Raw genomic sequence first — 21,640 nt, 5'->3', positions numbered from 1 at the left:
GATTTTATCCTTTTCCTCATTATTGAAGGCAGTGGAGAGAAGCGAGTGTACTTGCTTTACCTTTGGCTCCTGGTTGAGCTTTAAGATCTGATTCTTTGCTGGCCTGAGCTTCAAGTCCATTTTTTTTTTTTCATATCAAGCTGCTGAGTTAATTGTCTTGTTTTTTGGAGTTGCCACTGTTCATTATTTACCAGGCCCTCCTGACAAACTTGTGCCTGAATTCAAAGACTGGCTTCTCTTTTTCTCTTTCTGGGAAACTTGACTCCTCCTTCTCATCACCTTTGAACCAACAATGATATGATTTGTATTTTTGTTGTTGACTATTTTGGACTCTATCGGAAACTGTGAATCTCCAGGGCTGTGCATTTGGCTGGCCTTTGCCCAGATCTTGAGACACGGTCCTGTTGATATTGTAAGGAACAGTCATGCGTTTTCCATCCCTCTGGATATTTTCCCAACTCTTATTTCTGTGTTTTCTCCTATACATCCATTCTTTGGTCCTAGTTTGATTTTCATAGATATTTTGTTTCAGTACTCTATGTTGTTTTACCAGTCTAGGTTGAATTCATCTGGATGATTTTAAACATGATCTTAATCCATTGTTTGTATCATGCTTTCTTCTTACAAAACTGCAATGGACAGAGCTTTAGAATATTGCTCTTTCTGCTACATTGATTAAAGTTGCTCTTTAAGATTCACCCCCTCCCCCTTTTTTTTAATAACGGTAGGCCAGATTCCTCTGTTGTTGTAAATCAGGAGTAAGTGAAAGCAGGATATATCTGTCTGTTTCTTTGCCTTCATTTTTTATAGGTCTCCTAAGGGCATGGCTACACTTGCAGATGTAGAGCTCTTTGAGTTAAATCAGCCTTCGGAGAGCACAGTAGGGAACCACTGCAGTCTGTCCACACTGACCCCTTCAAGCGCACTGGCGTGGCCACATTTGCAGCACTTGCAGCGGCATTGGGAGCAGTGCATTATGAGCAGCTATCCCAGCATGCAAGTGGCTGCAATGTCTTTTTCAAATGCGGGGCTGGGTGGAGTGTGACAGGGAGTGTGTTGTGTGTATGTGGGAGGAGAGTGGGTTTTGGGGGGATGAAAGCATGTCAGCAAGCTGTCTTGTAAGTTCAGACAGCAGCAGACCCCCCTCTCCCTGTTACCCCCTGCCTCTCTCTCTCTCACATACAGCATTCCACACTAATGGTTGCTTTGTCTCGGAGCAGATAAGCAGCCGGCTGTCAGAAACGGAGCTTTCAAAGGGCATTTCCGCATTCCTACAGCCAATTCCAAACAATGACAAGAGTGGCCACTTGATTTAAGGGTATTATGGGACGTTTCTGGAGGCTGATCAGAGCGCAGTAAAGCAACATCTCGTTCACACTGGCGCCGCGGTGCTCCAGCGAGGGTGCAGCAAACGTTATTCGACTGGTCGAGGTGGAGTACCAGCGGTGCTGTAGCTGCGGAGTCAGAGCGCTCTACGTGCCTTGCCAGTGTGGACGGGTAATGAGCTAGTGTGCCCGGGGCTCCTTTATTGCGCTGTAACTCAAAAGTGTAGCCAAGCCCAGAGTGCTGAGCTACTGCACTCCTGTAGATAGTGCTCAGGTCTAGGAGTCAGAAGACCTGGGTTCTATTCCTGACTTTGGCATTGGCCTCTGGTGTGACTTTAAGCACTTCTGTGCTTTTGTTTCCCCAACTGTAAAGTGAGGATGATGATAGGTATCTTTCTTTGTGTTGTGCTCTGAGAGCTAGAGTTGTAGATAACATAACGGCTACATTGTTCCAATGAGACAGGCAGCTCACAGTTCTGAGCAGAAATGGAAAAAATCTTGTCTGATTGGAACTGTGTAAGTACAATCATTTTCTCTTCAAACAAAGTTGTTTTTAACCAAGTGGCATTTTGAATCAAATACCCCATTTCCAGCTATCTCTCAAGGGAAACCACCCTCATTTGAGGGAACTTCCCAGGGTAAGAAGCCGTTCTCGCAGTTGATCATGGTGAAATATTTTTTTCTCAACAGAGTTTTTCGTTGCAGTGGATATTTCTGAGAGTATTTCTGGATGTGACCCTCTTACTAAAAAGTATGTCACGTGGGAGGAAGCATGGTGTAGGGCACAGGACTGGGATTCAAGAGTCTTGAGTTCCATTCCTGACTCTGCCACTAACTTATTGTGAGAATTTAGGCAAGTCATTTAACATCTACAGATCCTGCCGTCTGTAAAATGAGGACTATTGGTAAAATTTTCAGAAGTACCAGTCCCATTTTCAGAAGTGACTTATGCACTTAGGAGCCAGAGGGCTCATCTATGTAAACATTTAGTTTGCAGCAAAGTGGGGTGTAAATCTACCCGGCATTAGCCTGTTGCGCACTAAGGGTCTGTGTGTACCCAGCTGCTATGTATTAAAGTTCCCTAGTGCATTCTGATCCCCGCTTTGAACCTATTGGTTCAGGCCTTAAGCTGGTTTCCAGCGTGCTTGAATATTCAACAGCCAAAAGAAAAACTTGGTTGCTATTTCATGACTAATTAGGCTTGAATGGTCCGAATTATTTGGATTATTTGACTAAGGCTGGTAACTACTTTATTTCTGCAAAATCTTGTCTCTAATCTGTTTTCATTTTACTTGGTTTATCCAGGAGTCTTTGACACTAGACACTAGAACTGTTGATCATAAAAATCCTTTGACATTATTTAGCTTCTGTGGTTTTGGCTTTCAGGATGTATCGTGCAAATGATTGAGGTCCATCCTTTCTGCTCATTTGTTTCAGTATGTGAGCAAAATCCTGCGGTTCGGTTGTGATTTAGGAGGGTTCCACTGAGTTCTGTTCTTGGATACTTATTGCTTTTGAACTCACACCCTGTCAGGGATTTTAATAAAGCCGTGAAGATGCTGCTGCCCATGTCATAGATAAACAGAGCCTCTTAGCTTCTGGGACTGTCAGTAGCACTAAATTCACTTAAAAATGAAACCAACCATAGCTAAAGACTTACTTTTGCTACCTACTTCTAGACCTGTTTTGGTTTGTCTGTTTTTAATCTTTCTGATTATCATATAATGAAATTTGGATGTGTGATTAGTGTACTGTACACTTACACAAGCTGATCTCATCCTTCTGTAGGAGGCTCCTAGGAGAGATCCGGAAAGGGAGTGTGTGACGATGTTAGGAACAGTCTGTACAGGAGAGATGTTTATCTCCAGTATTGACCATTGGAGTGGAGGGCGACAGAGATGTCTTGACCTCTTCTCAATATATTGTAGGTGGGGCTAGAAGCACTGCCTATTTTAAGGTTGCCTGATACTTTCCATTCTAAGACCTTGTTTTCAATTTCATATAACTTTGCCAAACTTTAACTGTTTGAAATAAAATTGTCGGTATTGGTTGTCTGTGTCAAGCTGAATTTTTCTTGAAAGTTTCAGCTAAATGGTTCAGCGGTTTCCAAGAATAAGACTAAAGAAAAATGTTCTCTCTCCCCCCCCCCCCTTTTTTTTTTAGTAGGACCATTTTTTGAGAAGCCCTAATGGCCCCATGCTTTGCAGCATGGACTTGAAATTAGTCAGGGTATGGCCTTAATGTTGGAGACATCTTTTCCTGTTCCTGTGAAAATCTGTTCAAATTTGGCAAATTTGTAAGACTTAAAAAAGTTTCAGTTCACACATGCTCAGTTGAGACTTGCAAGAGCTTTGCTGCTCAAACTCTGAAGATTATTTTCATTGAACGTGTTCCAGCCCCTTATTGCTCTTGCCACTCGAATTCACATGCACACCCCCACCCCCCAACAGAGCACCAAAGCATTCATCATCCCAGGGGTATGCGATAAATCCAAATTTTTCCTGTAACTGCTATTATGACTTTAGCCAAGATGGTTAGGGATGCAAACCCCATACGTGGGGTGACCCTAAGCCAGCCAGAAGCTGGGAGGGGAAGGTGGGGTAGATCACTCTAACTGTGCTGTTCTGTATACTCCTCCTGACGTTCTGTACTAGCCACTGTCAGAGACAGGGTAGTGAGCTATATGGACCATTGGACTTACCCTGCATGGCAGTTCTTATGATCTTATGTTCTGGTTCTGCTTCTGTATTGCCAAATCCTGCCCTTTCCCCATAGCCCAGGTGAAATGGAGTGGCTCTTCTGCAGATATTGGGGGCAAGATTCTAGGATCAGCACTCTTTATATGGAGCCCTGCATCCCAGTATGAAAGCTTGTAATGGATTGGTTATGTTGCCATACATACCATCCTCTCCTGTTAGAGCTGAGTATAAGATGGTGCCAACATCACTGCAGCTTTGGCCTTTGACCCCTTGGGATACCCTGGCCTCTGTGCTAAAAACGGGGCTTGAAAATATCCTTTCATTCTATAAAGCTGGGATCCAATGTTACTACAGGCCTTTAAAATAATATCAATGGAGTTCCTAGTAGTGATTTGTGGGACACTTTGTCAGATAGGGACACTGCTTAAAGTGTCTATCTGAAGACTTCGCTATCCTGTTCCCTATTGAGGGTCTCTTCCCCAATGTCTGTCTTTCCCCTGATTGGTAGCTGAGACCATCTGCATGGCCATCGCTTCTTTTGCAAGTATGAGTAAACGGTAACAGATGCCAGTGACTCTGTGTCCCCTGCTCTGCTTCCCTGTTGGAGACTGAGAAGGTGAACTCTGGAAGGGGACTCGTTTGGTCCTGGGAAAAAGGCTTTGATCACAGCCTTGGAAGGAGTCTGATGTCAGTCTAAGAGTGACAAAGGAACCAGCCAGAACTTGGGGCCAGATTAATCTGGTGCAACTCCACTGATGTCAGTTGGGATGTGAACCTTAGCCGATTCTGTCTTCTCGGTTTAGTCCCTTGTAGAAAAACATTTTCTTCAGATACCAAGGCCAGCATGTCTGTGGGGATTGGAAGCTAAAGTTGGACGATAATGATGAATAAGAAAAGAACCTATGGCTGTTGTGCTACCCACCAGCAGATGTTTGGGTTCACTGATAAATGAAGTTGAGCTGGGACTGTAGTATGTGGCATTTGTGACTTTGGGCTGTGATTTTTTTTCCAAAAGAACATTTAGGCCCCCAAATCTCATAAAAATTCAGTGGGAATTGGGCAGCTAACTCCCTGAAGCTCCTTTGAAACTCCCAGTCATGAGTCTCTCCAGCTTAACAAAAGATTTGGTTGTTTCGTGCACAAGCTGTACTATTACCATGATTTGCATTACTGTAGCACCTAAAGGCCCCAGCCAAGATCAGGGTCCCATTGTGCTAGGCAATGTACAAATCCATGGTAATAGTCCCTGTACCAAGCATTTTATCATCTGATATAAGAGGGCTAACACACTATATTAATGAGCTGCTTCTAATCTAAGACAAACTCACTGAATCTTAGCTCTTGGAAGGAAAGGGGGATGGAAGACAAGGGTAACGTTCATAGGCAGTGCGCAGGGCCTGATCCTGAACCTGCTGAAGTTCATAGGAGCCCTTTTCTTGACTGTAATGGGCTTTGGATCAGGCCCAAGTTTTCATAGACTAGTTATGGGTTTGATCCGCTGCCTTTGGAAGCCAATGGAAAGACTCTCATTGACTTCACTGGGCATAAGTTCAGGTCCTGTGTACACAACTAGGTGACTCTGGATCAATTAATTTAAAAAAAAAATAGAGACAATAAAATAACTGTTGAACATTCCAACTTTCCATCTGCCTAGCCACTGTCAGCTGGCACCTTTCCAGCAGAAGAAAGTTGGAGGAGTGATCTGAAGGAGAAGGGGTCAGCATTTGATGTGCTAGTTCTGGGAGGATGATACATGGTCAAAGAGTGGCATGGCAGGGTGTGTGTTGGAGGAGTAGATGGACAGGTGATCAAAGGTTACAGTAGTTGGCAGAGCCAAGGGGTGGCGCAGTAGAATACCAGAAGGGATAAGCATTTGGGGGGTAAGTTGTGAAGGGCTGTAAAACTAAGAACAAGAATCTTTTATTTGATGTTCGAGAGAAGGCGCAGCCGGTGGAGGGACATAAAGGGGTGAGAGTGATGTGGCCAGAAAGACAGGTCACTGGCAAGACAGATAGGGCACACGGGCAGTTCCAATATCTATTGGTATTATATTATGGGATTTCCTAAACTCAGTCAATGTGGCTATATTATGGGCTAGAAAAATATCTTTCATTGTAAGCCTCCTCATGGTGAAGGATGGGATGAATAGATTTTTGTTGGGGTTGCTGGGCAGAGACCATCTTCTGTATTTGTACAGCACCTAGCACATCTGATCCTGGACCATGGCTGTGTTCTTAAGTGCTACAGTAATACTAATAATTACTAATAATACACAATAATTATGCTAAATTTGCAAAGCTGAGCTATATACTTTATTTCTGCTAACAGCCCAAAATTGCTCCCTGAGGATGAAATTCCCTCTACTGTGAAGGCCCAGCAGAAAGCTAGTTGCATGACCTAAACCTCATGGCAGAGCTGTGTGTGGGGCTTAGAGTAGAGTGGTGGCACAGTGAGCCTTTACACCCCCAGTAAGCTGTGGAGGGAGTCTCCTTGCCACAGCAGAGTGGTCTAGGTTGAAGGTCTGTGCTTATACAGATTCAGAGCCCTAAATTCCCCCTTTGGAGAGTTAGCTATTCCATTTGATAAGCTCTATCACAGCTACATAGCCTGCCTGTGGATTGGGTCTGTGGGTAAATTCTATCTTCTCTATCCTTACCTTGCTTTAACTGCATAAAACCCAATTTCTCAGTTTGTGTATTAGAGGTGGCTTTTTGCCCAGAAAGACTAGAATTTTGCATTCATGTATTTTGTTGAAACTATTATACTCAAAGGAGTGCAGCCATTACTGTAATTTCTGCTTCTTTGAGAGGTTGGGATGCGATGCTGTTCAAATGGAGATGCAACATGTATAAAGAGATCCCCATGGTTTATAATGAATTCCCAGGAAAGCAATAAAGCTACTGTTCTGTCAAGCATTTCTTGCTGTACATCTGTGGGTGTCGAAAGCTTATCTCTTTCACCAAAAGAAGTTGGTCCAATAAAAGATATTACCTCATCCACCTTGTCTCTTGGTGTTAACCTTAGGCATTCATGAGACTGCTGATTTGAAGAGAGTTAATTGAACTGGGCATTGATTATGGGCATTTATTTTTCCAGGCTAATTTCATATGCCATGGGAAAACATATTTTATTGAAATAAAACAACTGGGCTAAGCAGATGTATTATTTATTGTGTCTCTCTCTTAGAGAGAATTTGGTGTAGACAATTTTAGTTAGAGAAAAAAAACCCAAGTTGTTTGTTTGTCATGTAGATGGTATCAAAGATGGTACTAACTGTCCTTTTTGGGGAAAAGAGACGTTATAAATCCACTGTCTTGTATTTAACTGTGACACTCTTTGTACTTTTCCCATATCTTGGGACCAACATGGCTACAACAACACTGGATACATGAAGAGGTTGGCATATTGGGGAGCCATCCTAGTGTAGTCATGGCTGTTCCCATGGTTTGGACAAAGTGTTTTTGTTGTATGTAAAATTGTTATGGATGAGTTTGGCGATGTGTTTGGGGTGGATGTCTGTCCACTGGATTGTCCACTGTCTTGTAAATATTTGAGGCAGGCAGCTATGCTGTCATTGTGAGTGATGTTGGTATATGGGAAGGTGACATCCATAGTGGCAAAGATGGTGGTCTGAGAGAGGTTGTTAGTGTTGCGGAATTTGTTGAGGAAATCACTTGTATCTTGAAGGAAGCTGCCCCTTTGTGTGTTGAGTGGTTTCAGGGTGGTTTCTATGAGACCCTATATTCCTTATGATGAGGCTGCCTGGGTTCCCTTGTTTGCATATCTTTAGAAACATGTAGAAGGTCCCTGGGGTGGGTCCGTAGAGGATGAGTTTGTTGTGTTTCTCTTGGAGTTGTTTGGGGAAGGATTTGATGATATCCTTAAATTCCTGGGTAAATTGGGGGGTAGGGTGTTCGAGTTCTTTATAGTAGGTGGTGTCAGAGAGTTGTCGGTTGGCCCCATTAACGTAGTCATAGTGGATGAGGACTACTGTGGCGCTCCCCTTTTGTCTTCTGGTTTGATCACTATCTGGTAGTTAGATTTCAGGGACTGTATAGCTGTCCACTTGGTGGCGGAGAGATTGTCGCGGATGTGAGGTTTAAGGATTTCACACTCAGTTTTCTTTCCTGAAGCACTCGGTGTAATGTTCAATAGTGTAGTATTAAAGATGATAATAACTGTCATCCCAGGTGGTGGCTGGGATTCAGCTGGAGCCAGTAGGGGACCGGGTGCTGATGTCACCTGGGTCACTCTCTCACTCTAGCCCATTTGGGCCACGAGATCTCGAATCAGGAAGATGAAGTCCTGGGGTCCCAGGATATGATGGGGGGGTGGCAGCCATGAAGGTAAAGCTCGCTCCAGTAGCTTCTGTCCTTTCAATCTTGGTTTTGTTCTTTCATTCTTTCCCCACAAAATCTTTCTTTTAAGTACCCAAAAAGGGAGTCATGGGTGGAATAACCTATTATTTTGTCCACCAATTAGGCCTAATACCTGGCATACCAATTTTGGCTTATTAACTTTCAGCTCCATGCCTCCTGTTTTTAACAAGCTTACAACATAGTCCTTGAATCATATCAATGTGGCCTTTTTGTTTAGACTAATTCGGTTATCCTGTCTCCCTTTTGTACCTTTTGCCATTAACATTTGTTGTTACAGGTTATTTTGACATTTTATGAACTTTCACATACTTTTTAGAGTTGAGCTCATAATTAGAGTAAATTTGTAAGTCCAGTTATCACAACAGTCCTTCCATTTATGTGACACTTTATTAGATTTAAAGGAACACTGCCAATTTTTTTTTCAATAAATGATTAATGTATAAAACAAATCACCTTTCTGATTGAGCCCACTTTGAATAGGATGTCCTGGATTTTTAAATTTTAATGGGTTTTTCCTCCTCACTTGCTGATGCTTAAAAGGCGTTTTTGAGCAGGGGATATAGGACAGGCTGAGATAAAACAATAGCAAACATGCTCGGGGCCCTGCCTCTTCAGTTTCAGCTTTGCTCAGCTACTGGTAAACACCCTCTGGCATAGCCTGGGTGGCAGCATGTATGTGAGCTCCCTCAGATCAGTGCATGAGAGTGATGTCCTAATGCAGGAGGCACAAAGTACAACAGACCATCAACAGTGAAACTGACTGTATACAAACACTGCCAAATATACAAAATAAAACAAAAAATCAAGAGAAATATGTCTAATCTCATTGGTGTAACTTTAGGATTACTTGCAACCACTAACAAAATGTTCAGATTTTCAAGTGGATGGTATCTCTTGTACCCATGTTGTTGGATCAGAAAGTTGATGGTGTTCTATAATTCTGAATATTTAACCGTCAAAGTAAAAAGCAATCGATAGCCTGGTTTATGTCCAGATTCTGGTTGATATTAATCAGAAGAGAAATGAAGATTCTTCGTTTAAATAAAACTCAAGTGTCCGTTTAGACCCAAAAAGAAATGTAGTACTTGTGGCACCTTAGAGACTAACCAATATATTTGGTCTCTAAGATGCCACAAGTACTCCTTTTCTTTTTGCGAATACAGACTAACACGGCTGTTACTCTGAAACCAGTTTAGACCCAATATTTTGTGGTTGGTTTTTGTGGTTAATTTTTTTTAAAGTTGTTATAAAATTTAATATTAATAGACATGGTCATAAATTTTATTTTTTTTCCATTTCAATGACAACGGTGTCTTATTTAAATCCAAATGAATCTTTGTAATGTTCGCAACCCAAAGATAGAAAAATCATGCCAGATGCAGAAAGTGAAACTGGCTATAAACAGAAAAGAGGAGAAGAGAAACTGCCTTTTCTATTTTCATTGTCCAGGCTGAGTAAATATAAAAATGCAAGTGAGTCTAAATGATAACGAGGATATCAGACTTTTGACAAATGTTTGTAGTTTCCTTAAATGTAGCTGGTGCTAATAGCACAGGTAACAACTTGGCAGGATCCATTTATGTTTGCTGAGCTTCTTTTGTTCGAATTCAGCTGTGCTGGGAAAGTTTTTGCAGGCGATATGGTTAAAAGTCACAGCATAAATTTCCTGACTTGATGAAAAGACTGTGACCCCCCTCAGAATTGTGGTGTTCATTGGAAAGAAGATAGGTAATAAAGAGTCTCCTGTGTGAGAGGAATAGGAGGAACCTGCTGTTTTAATTTTGTTCACAGCAGTGAGCCAAACTTTGTTCTTTCTGTGCTGGCCTTGATAATTGGCTCAATATAATATAGGAATTCGATTCATTGCATATCTTTGGCTTTATAACTGTTAATGGAATAGCCAGGAAGAGTGCAAAGTCTCCTGCAGAAACATACAGTAAATAAAACTAATAACACATTCCAAAGAATTTGGGGTCAGATTTTAAAGGGGCCTTGACCCAGTCTTTGGGAGGTTCAGTTATTTGCAAATAGTTAATGAGCACTGTCATTTGATGTGTAAATGATAGAATTTATAATCCAGTTGCATGAGCAAATGGGATTTGCTGGTTTAAATTGTCACTTGCATAAAAAAGGGGTGCACGCCACTTCACTCTCACTCACCCAACAAGTAATCAGGCTTTCTGTAGGTAAAGTACAGAGGACTCAAAAGGTGCGAGAGCCCTCTTATCTAGGGCCAGGGCACAGGGTTGCAGTGCAGCTGCTCTATTCTATTAAGTAATTGGCAGATTTATGCCCTCCGTGTCAGTTACAGAAGCTGCTAGGGCCACTGTATCCATGTAATTATGAATCTGTCAGCTCCTTGTCTGTCCTAAATAGTGCTACTCTCTAGGCCAGCCTACATTGAGCTGGCACAGAGACCCCCTCCAAGGCAGAAGTTTAAGTAGTATGGGCAGCTGCACTTACACTTGCACTAATCATACATATGCAGGTGACTTGCATATCTACAGTCACACATGGCCAAGTGGAGGCCACATTTTGAAACTTGATCCTCAGCGTTTAGGTTTACCAGCTGTCAGAAGATATATGTAAAAACAAAATTAAAAAGGTACACTCAAGATCCAGCAGTAGTTGCTCATGTAACCAGGGGAATAAAAAGTTGCTTCTTTTCTTTCACTTTGAGCGTGACCCCTTTTTAGAGATTTGCATGATGGGAAATTAAAACAGTTACTTTGGGAGCTTGTCTAGCTTTAGGCATCTGTGTAGTATACTGTGCCTTTAAAAGTATGTCTGCACTTTGAGCTGGTGGCACAGGCGCTGGCTTCTAATTTTTCCCCGGAGGTGCTCAACCCCCACTCTGCCACACACCCCGTCCTCACTCCACCCCTTCCCCTAAGCACCCACCCCGCCCTGCCTCTTCCCACCCCCACTGCACCCCTTCTCCCGAGGCCTCGCCCCGCTCCACCCCCACCCTGCCTCTTCCCCGCCTCTTTTCGCCTCCTCCCCCAAGAGTTCCTGTCCCTGCTCCTCTCCCTCCCTCTCAGTGCCTCCTGCACGCTGCGGAACAGCTGTTCCGAGGCATGCAGGAGGCGCTGGGAGGTAGAGGGAGGGGGGCAATCGGAGGCCTCTGGTGGGGGGCAGGAGGGGAGCTGGCTGCCGGTGGGTGCTAAGCACCTGCTAATTCTTTCTCTATGGGTGGCCAGCCCTGGAGCACCCATGGAGTTGGCGCCTATGGCTGGTGGTGTAATTCCCAGCTTGAGAAGACATACCCATGCTAGCATTGAACAAGCGAGCCCACTAAAAATAGAGTGTAGCTGCACCAGTGTAAGTGGGTATGTGCTCATCAGGTTAGTGCAGGTGTATCTCCTCAAGCTGGAATTTACGCCTCCAGATTGAAATGCAGATACAGCCTGAGAGACCCAGTGCCCAATACCAAATCAGATACATTCCACTGACGTGCCATAAAGATTTTGTCCGTCTATTTATAGGCCCTGAACCGTGGCTAGTTAAGCTTTAATCTTCAGGGCTTGTTTCTGTAAAATTGTTTTATTTCTCAAATGTCTGCAGGTTTAGTTGTGGTCGTTATTGAACTCCTAACACCTGTTCAGCACTTTTTCCCCCTCCTTTTTTGGGAAGCACTTAATTACTAGAGGGTTTCCTTTGGAGCTGTGAACCTTCATTCAGTTCCCTAACTGGAGAATTCTCTGCAGGATTCTCCAGATGGGGGATAGAGGATAATCTTCTCAGAGCTCCGGAAGAAATGTGATGCCAAATTACAGAAAATAGATCCTTTTTATTAAGCTCTTGGCTCATTTACTCCTATTTTAAGATGACCTTATATTAAAGGGACATGTTAGATTAAAATTTGTATATTTTAAAATAAAATTACCTGGGCTGTTAATAACACTGATCATAAACGCTGAAGAAAAGACACTAATATGTAAGGCCATGAAAAAAACACCCCCATGAGCAACATAAGTTTCACCAGCATAAGTGGTGGTTTGTACAGCGCTATGTCAGCAGGAGAGATTCTCCCACTGACCTAATTATTGCTGCTTGCTGGGGATGGTTTAATTATATCAACAGGAGACCTCTACAGCTACACGAGAGATCTCACAGCAACGCAGCGGCATCGGTACATCTGTGCCTCTGTAAGGTCTCTAGTGTAGACATCACCTAAGTTTGTCTATTCACGTTATCATCATGCACACAGACAGTGAAAATAGACTAGTTGATTTCTGTTTTTTGTTTCTAGTCACTTTAATTTTCCAGCTGAGAGTTATTGTTTGAATATCAGTGGTGTGCTTGATGGTATACAGGTATAAAGAGAAGAACGCATGTTTTCAGATATTTCTAGTGATGTAAATATGAGGCTAAGTACCTTTTTAGGGTACAGATGCTCTACTGTGAGTGTTGTGAGGGTGCTGGTGGTGAGCTGGGGAACCATATTTGAATTCCGCGGGCACTGCCTTAACCCTGTAATGCTTGCAAGCATGGTGGAGGAAGCATTCCTCTACCCATGTCCCTGTATGTTCATCCCACCTTCACATACCCAAATGCTGGGCAAATTTTGGGCTCTGGCAGCAAGTGGGATAGATCTTGCTAGTGACCCTGTGGATGACTTGTCTAATGTTTCTTTACAGAGCAACTTCCATATGAAGATCTCAAAATATTTTAGGCACATGAATTAAGCCTTATAATAGCCCTGTGTGGTAGGTTGGATCAATGTTCCCATTTGACAGATGGGCAAACTGAAGTACAGAGAGGTTAAGTGACTCAACTGTGATCACACATGGAGTCAGTGGCAAAGCCAGGAATTGAATCCAGGACTCCTGACTCCCTGTCCTCTGCTCTCACCATTGTCTTGATTCTCGGTTTTGGACGTTTTTAAATATCTGATGTAAATTTACAGTAATGCATCTGCGAACAGCCAGTAAATACAGACCTAGCATGGGAAATGTCTCTCACAGCAAGAGAGAGTGGAGAGTTGTGGCTGAATATTTTAATATATACAAATGGTTGAATATATGCTGAGTTGTATTCTTGGAAATGTTTATGGCTTGCAGCAATTGGATTACTGTGCTGTGAGGTTGAAGGTAGCTAATCCAAATTTTTGTTTGTCTTCCAGATCTACACACAACGAACTAGAGAAGAACCGGTAAGTAGCTGATGAGCTGAGTTCTAAGAAATACAAAGCCCAGTCAGTGTAACATGCTTTAACGTTACACATGCAGGTGTGATTTCATCAGCTCAGACAGCTGTGGATTTCCACCCTGCACCAGGTGGGTTTAAAGTCTAGGCAAAGACTCTAAAAGATTTGAAAAAGAAGCCCTTCTCTGCCCCTCCACACCTCCCCGCCAAAAAAAAGGAAAAAAAAAAAAAAAGGCGAGAAGTGACCCAGTTTTACAACTAATCTGTATGCAGAGTAAATACTGTTCCTCTTCTCCTGGAAATCTGATTGGGTCATTGTCCCTACATGAGGTTGCTAAGTTATCTGGTTTCTCGGGTACTGGTTAATACATGTTACCGAGAACTGAAGGGCAGTGCTTTCCTTTTATTTTATTTTTTTGCCCTCTCTTGGCAGGACTGTAATATTCTCTACAGTATAGAAGAAAATACCATTCTCTAGAGGATCTGAAGTCTGGCTAACAATGCTCCTGTGGAGTGTCGCTCTCGTAACCTGTTTTAGGACAGAGCCTTTTTATCCTTGAGTTGGAGTTTTAGCAAGCCCTGCAGTTTTGTTACTTGGCTAGCTCTGCTATATGACTCAACCCTTTTGTAACAGGAGTTAAAGTAAGATAAATACCATTTAGACAACGGGAGTTAGTTCACATGCATATCAGATTATAGCATTGCAATCAGGATGGTATAGGTAAGGTTGTGTCAGGGTTTCCGTTATAAATGTGTCTTGGATTTTTTGTCAGTTGGAGCAGAAAGAGTCTTCTATGCTAGCTGCTCTTGTCCTGTGGAAAAACCCACATGGTAGGTTACTTTGAGTGTACAGCCGAGTGCTCGTTGCTATATCTTCCACACGTTTTCCCATTAGTTCATGCGGGTGAGGTATGGGGGAGGGCGTGGGGGTGAGGTATGGTTAATCTGGGAAACTCCAGCCCAAATTTGTATCACTGACCAGACCTACAAAGATGACATCTCCCCACCTTCTTGGGTCCCTGTAGGGCCACCTCACAGTGCATATTGCCCTTGTTTCCTTCCCCTCTGTTTGTTTATCTACAGAATTAATTTTCTTTGTTCTGTAAATCACAGGCTGGTTTCCTGTGATTTTACTCAAACCTCCCTAATTGCCCACTATTCCACCTTTGTAGGGCATAATCTTTATCACCCCTGTTCTGCTATGTCCATAGTTACACTCCGTATTCCCCATTTCCCCTAGGATGAAAGCTACCACCATAACAAAATCAGTTTTTCTGAAAACATGCTAATATGGTTTAACTCTGTTTCCTAGTCAGTACAGATCAGGGCTCCGCATGTTAGAAACTGCAAGCCCCAGGGTTTTCTTCTTTTAGGGAAAGAACCACTGAAGAATGGCCTTGTGGCCTAGTGCACATAAGCAAACGCTGAGCAGGCCCTCCTCCTATATGTAGATACCACCATTCTTTGTACGTCTTCCTTCTGTGGTGCTTTGTATGTCTCTGGTATGTAGTACTTTGTACATCTCCTGTCTGTGGTATTTTCAGTTCCTGTGTGAACCTTCTGAACTTGGGTGCTTCATGAGATAGCGTGTTCCTCTAGAAGTTGACACTGAGCTAGCAATGGACCACTTTTTAATATTATCGTAACCTACGGTGGAAGATGCAGTGATGAGCAAGTTAAAGGACATATGGATTGAGAACACCTATTTTAATTATCAATGGCATGTAAATTGGCACAAGAGGAATGAAAATTGATGCATGTTTATTTAGGGGCCCCTGGTTTCTCATTCAGGTAGTGTTTTTATTCAATGACATACACATATAACTGGGTATCCTTTAGGTATCTACAACTATAGAAAAACCAATTAGCAATTGTCATTGCTTCCCAGTCTATATTACTGGGAATTAGGACAATGAGTTTCATGCTGGAAATATATATTTCTGGGCTCCAAAGCAATGTTTTCTGAGAGAAGAGGCTTGCTTCCAGTGTAGATTTTCATCACATTCTATTTGCTGTGTCTGTTTGTCATGTCACTACCTCCAGACTTCGCTATGGCAAAGGCAAAAGCCCTGGTACTAATAGCTTTGTTGCTGACAGTTGCTACATTTTTCTGTTATTACAGATTATTCCTTTTGAATCTCAGTGTTCTCTCCATTATTGATACACACTATAATTTTCAAAATTGTCTACTATTAGGTCCCTGACTCAGGTTCTCTCCCCCTCACCCTCCTAACAGCAGTCTGCTTGCATGTGGTTAAATTTTACTTTAACCCATTCAGCAATTAAACAGAGTTGCTTTCAAGTGCAGGCAGGAATACTGGCTGAAAAAAGAAAACATTTACTAATCCTTGCATTTAAATACACTGTTTTTCTCTAGCTCAATTTTTGCAGGGCTGAGGAAATTTAGGCTATATCTGGATTATAGTGTTGTTCCTCTTTGATGTCTGAAAGCATTTGAATGTTAAAAGCATAATGAAAATATTTGAGCTAGGAACATATGTTACTTTATTCTGGAAGGGTGAACGGACCAAAAATACCACAGAGATTCTGATAGGGAGACTGTGGATTTGGTACCCAAATAAATAACTGTGATACTAAGGTGACCTTTACCTTCCTAATGCTCTTTGATTTGGTTTCTTACATAAAGTGATTGCCCTGAAGTTTGTATCAGGGTGGGTTTTTTTATTTACAAAAGATTAAAGTCAATTTGTAGTTGCCTGTCTTTAATACTCATGCTGGAAATATTTGTGTTTGTGTGTTTTTATTTAATGAGTGAGTATTTTTGTTTCCCTTTGAGATGAGTCATATCTTGCATATAAAGTGGAAACCAGTTACTGTTTCTTATGTGCAGCAAGGTTCAGCCAACAGAAGAGTACATCTTACCCTCAGATTATTGAGTGGTAAGGTTTAAAAGCTGTAGAGAGCATGCAGTGGTGGTAATCTAATGGTATAGTCGTTTTGGGCTTCTGTAATATATCTGGGTCTTAGGTGGCTAGGAGACTTAAGGAATCCCTACCTTTGATTATATGTAGGACTGTCAAGCGATTAAAAAAATTAACTGCGCGATTAAATGATAATAGAATACCATTTATTTAAATATTTTTGGATGTTTTCTACATTTTCAAATATGTTGATTTCAATTACAACACAGAATACAATGTGTACAGTGCTCACTTTATATTTTTTATTACAAATATATACACTGTAAAAAACAAAAGAATTAGTATATTTCAGTTCACCTAATACAAGTACTGTAGTGCAATCTCTTTATCATGAAAGCTGAATTTACAGATGTTATTGTTTGTACATAATTCTACTGCATTGTTTTATTTCTGAATGTAAAACTTTAGAACTTACAAGTCCATTCAGTCCTACTTCAACCAATTGCTTAGACAAACAAATTTGGTTACAATTTGTAGGAGATAATGCTGCCCACGTATTGTTTACAATGTCACCTGAAAGTGAGAACAGGTGTTCGCATGGCACTGCTGTAGCCGGCATTGCAAGATATTTACATGCCCGATGTGCTAAATATTTATATGTCCCTTCATGCTTCAACCACCATTCCAGAAGACATACATCCATGCCGATGACGGGTTCTGCTCGATAATGATCCAAAGCAAAGCAGACTGATGCATGTTCATTTTCATCATCTGAGTCAGATGTCACCAGCAGAAGGTGGATTTTTCTCTTTTGGTGGTTTGGGTTCTGTAGTTTCAGCATCGGCGTGTTACTCTTTTAAGACATCTGAAAGCATGCTCCACACCTCATCCCTCTTGGATTTTGGAAGGCATTTCAGATTCTTAAACCTTGGGTTGAGTGCTGAATCTATCCTTAGAAATCTCATATTGGTACCTTCTTTGCGTTTTGTCAAATCTGCTGTGAAAGCGTTCTTAAAACAAATAACATGCTGGGTCATCATCCGAGACTGCTATAACATGAAATATATGGCAGAATGTAGGTAAAACAGAACAGGAGACATACAGTTCTCCCCCAAGGAGTTCAGTCATGAATTTAATTAATGCATTATTTTTTTAATGAGCATCATCCGCTACCATTCCAGAGGACATGCTTCCATGCTGAAGCATGAAGGGGCATATGAATGTTTTTAGCACGGGGTGGGCAAACTTTTTTGGCCCAAGGGCCACATCGCCGAAACTGTATGGAAAGCCAGGTAGGGAAGGCCGTGCCTCCCCAAACAGCCTGGCCCTCACCCCATCCCAATTCCCACCCCCTGACTGCCCTCCTTGGAACTCCCGACCCATCCAACCCCCCCTGCTCCTTGTCCCCTGACCGCCCCCTCCTGGGACCTCCTCCCCTAACGGTCCCCCATGGACCCCACCCCCTATCCAACCCTCCCTGCTCCCTGACTGCCCCGACCCCTATCCCCACCCCTTCCCCCTGACAGGCCCCCTGGGACTCCCACGCCTATCCAACCACTCCCTGTCCCCTTATCATGCCGCTCAGAGCACCAGGACTGGCAGCCAAGCCAGCCACGCCGCTGCGCTGCCCGGCAGGAGCTCGCAGCCCCGCCGCCCGGAGTGCTGGCTGTACGGCGAGCTGAGGCTCCGGGGGAGGGGGGAAAGCAGGGGAGGGGCCAGGGGCTAGCCTCACCGGCTGGGAGCTCAAGGGTCAGGCAGGACGATCCCGTGGGCCAGATGTGGCCGGTGGGCTCTAGTTTGCCCACCTCTGGTTTAGCATAGCTGGCACGTAAATACCTTGCAGTGCCAGCTACAAAAGTGCCATGCAAATGTGTGTTCTCACTTTCTAGTGACATTGTAAATAAGAAGAGGGCAGCAGTATCTCCTGTAAATGTAAACAAACTTGTTTGTCTTAGCAATTGGCTGAACAAGAAGTAGGACTGAGTGGACTTGTAGGCTCTAAAGTTTTACATTGTTTTGTTTTTGAGTGCAGTTATGTAACTTAAAAATGTAGATTTTTTTGTTATTTTCACAATAAAGAGATTGTGCTACAGTACTTGTATGAGGTGAATTGAAAAATACTATTTTTTATCATTTTTACAATGCAAATATTTGTAAAAAAAATAATATGAAGTGAGCACTGTACACTTTGTATTCTGTGTTGTAATAAACATCAATATATTTGAAAATGTAGAAAAACATCCAAAAATATTTAATAAATTTTAATTGGTATTCTATTGTTTTAACAGTGCGATTAATCGCGATTAATCTTTTTAGTTAATTGCGTGAGTTAACTGCGATTAATCGACAGCCCTAATTATGTTTTGTTTAGCTTTTACCTTTAGAATATTGCCTTTAACTTGGCATCAGTACATATATTTATTTGAAGTGTGGAGTTCCCTTTAGGAAAATGCGTTCTTAATTGGAGTTCAAGAAATGAATAATACATGATCAAATCCTAAATTCCAAATGCACGAGGCCTTGAGTCAGGAAATACTATAGAATATGCCTGTTCTCACTTTCTGGTGACATTATAAATAAGAAGAGGGCAGCATTATCTCCTATAAATGAAAACAAACTTGTTAGTCTTAGCGATTGGACTTGTAGGTTCTGAAGTTTTACATTGTTTTGTTTTTGAATGCAGTTATGTAACAAAAACTACATTGGTAAGTTGCACTTTCATGACAAAGAGATTTCACTACAGTATTTGTATGAGGTGATTTGAAAAATACTATTTTATTTTTACAGTACAAATATTTGTAATAAAATAATATACACTTTGATTTCAATTACAACACAGAATACAATATAAATGAAAATGTAGAAAAACATCCAAAATATTTAATAAATTTCAGTTGGTATTCTATTGTTTAACAGTGCAATTAAAACTGCAATTAATCCTGATTAATTTTTTTAATCACAATTATTTTTGAGTTAATGGCGTGTGTTAACTGCGATAATCAACAGCCCTAGGTACAACAAATACCCAGAGAGTGAAACTGAGAAACTGAATGGGGAAGGTATTGTTAACCATACTTCGTTTTTGATACCGCTATTTAACTCAAGCATCTGACAAACGGGGAAGAAAATAAATTTTGGTGAAACATTCAATAACTCCACCCCTTTAAATTGAGGCCTTCTGAAAGCTTCTGCACCGTTTCTCTGGTCCTCCAAGGAGACTTCTATTAAAAATGGGGAAGGTGAGATTTGATGTCACTCATGCTTTAAAAGTAAAAAGCAAGCAAAAACATGCTCACTCTCCCTCTCTCTCTGAGGAATGGTGGTGAGGGGAACCTTTCAGGAATTCATTATACGTCATCAGGGAACAAACAAGGCTATTGGCTAGGAGATTCCTGATTTTTGGTTCCTCTTTCCTGAGCTCCTGCATAGCTGCTTCCATCTCCTTACTGAATAAGTCACATAACTTGTGAGATAGAGATGTAACCTAGAACAGCTTCCTATGGTTACAGTTCTCCACAATCCTAGATGAAGTCTTTGTGATTAGTCTTCCCGAACAGTAACTATAACTGTAGAGACCCAGCTTAGATTGCTTCAGGTCACCATCCAGAGATACCGAGCCCAGACTATCAAGTTGAGGCAAATATGCGGAAAGAAAAGTTACCACCACTTCTTTAGCACTCCTGTGAGGAATTGGTGTAGAAAATGTATTCATTCCTCTTTTGTGTCCCAAAAGTGAGCCCACACGTTGGGAGGAAACCTGCAGTTCTAAAGTAGGAACCTCCAATGGATTGACTGATTGCATTCAAAGCGCTCTAAATATAATTTCTGCTCCAGGCAATAGAAGCAGTATGAAATGGTGGCTTGCTGTTTGTTCATTGTCTTAAGGGCCCAGGAGAGGCCTGGGAGCTGTACAGGGAAAAGTGGAAGACATAGTTATCTGTACCTAGATAACTTCTGCAGTTTCCACGATATGCTATGCATCCGATGAAGTGAGCTGTAGCTCACGAAAGCTCATGCTCAAATAAACTGGTTAGTCTCTAAGGTGCCACAAGTACTCCTTTTCTTTGTACCTAGATAGTATCTAACCTGGAATGCACCACAGCCAGCTCTGGATCAAGAATCTTAAATCTCTGCCAAAACTTGCATCTTCAAGTTTTCATTTCAGCATGTTGCTAAGACTTTATTTTAGGATGACTCCTGTCTTTGTTACATTTATGGATGGGCCTAAAAATGAAGACCGGGGCCAAATTTATCAATGGTGAGCCTCCACAGAACCTGGTTGTGTTACACTAGGGAAGTATTTGTCCCTAGGTATACAGATGAGCAATCTACTTTCCAAGTGTAGTTTTTGCAAGCACACTAATAATACAGGAAGGCAGGCTTCTCCTCTGGCTCTCCCAAGTCCATCTCCAGAGGCTTCACAGGTTTTGTCTTCTATAGCTTGAAGTGCTGTTTGTTGAAGTGTTGAGAGTCAGAGATTCTGATGCAATGACTTGCCTTGTTCAAGTGACTGACGTTACTCATGGGTTCATAAATGTCACTAGCTAAAACCCACCTGGGGAACTCCTGCCTCAGAGAAGATGAGGTATTGAATATAATTTTTGAAATGGGCTACCAGTTAGGGTGACCGGACAACAAGTATGAAAAATTGGTACAGGGGGTGGGGGGTAATAGGAGCCTATATAAGAGAGACCCAAAAATCGGGACTGTCCCTATAAAATCAGGACATCTGATCACCCTACTACCTGTTAACTACAATTTTAAGGGCTTTGTACACTCTGACAGGATTTAGGATTGCCTGCTACTGTTTATACTAAGAGCAGAACAGAACAAAAATGCCAAAGGGAATTGTAATATCCCTAATGCAGCTACCCCATATGTATGTGATAACAAGGGAACTTAATTTATAATAGAAAAACTTTCTTGCCTACAGTTTCTCTCCTTTTGTTTTATTCTATCTGAAGTATTTATATGGCATCCATCACCATGGTGTCTGAGTACCTCACAGTCTTTCTGTTGATCTTCACCACACCCCTGTGAGATAGGGCAGTGCTGTTACCCCCATTGTACAGATGGAGAATGGGAGCACAAAGACACTTGGACTATGTCTATACTTAAAATGCTACAGCGGCACAGCTGCAGCGCTGCAACTGTGGATTCTTTGTCGCTGTATTAAATCTACCTCCCCAAGAGGTGGTAGTTAGGTC

At 42.0% G+C, this 21,640-nt stretch overlaps 1 protein-coding gene across 5 annotated transcripts in view; it reads left to right on the top strand.

The window, feature by feature from the left end:
* MXI1 (MAX interactor 1, dimerization protein) overlaps positions 1-21,640 on the top strand; it is a 92,074-nt gene that overhangs the window by 28,156 nt on the left and 42,278 nt on the right. For all 5 annotated transcript variants that reach the window (XM_037904963.2, XM_007055534.4, XM_037904965.2 and 2 more), the window contains one exon: positions 13,529-13,558. In XM_037904963.2, the coding sequence (XP_037760891.1) occupies positions 13,529-13,558 (30 nt within the window). The remainder of the gene's footprint in view (positions 1-13,528; positions 13,559-21,640) is intronic.

This window comes from Chelonia mydas, chromosome 7 (assembly GCF_015237465.2).
Source record: "Chelonia mydas isolate rCheMyd1 chromosome 7, rCheMyd1.pri.v2, whole genome shotgun sequence".
NCBI classification, from domain to species: domain Eukaryota; kingdom Metazoa; phylum Chordata; order Testudines; family Cheloniidae; genus Chelonia; species Chelonia mydas.
This window is presented reverse-complemented; position numbering and strand designations above follow the sequence as displayed.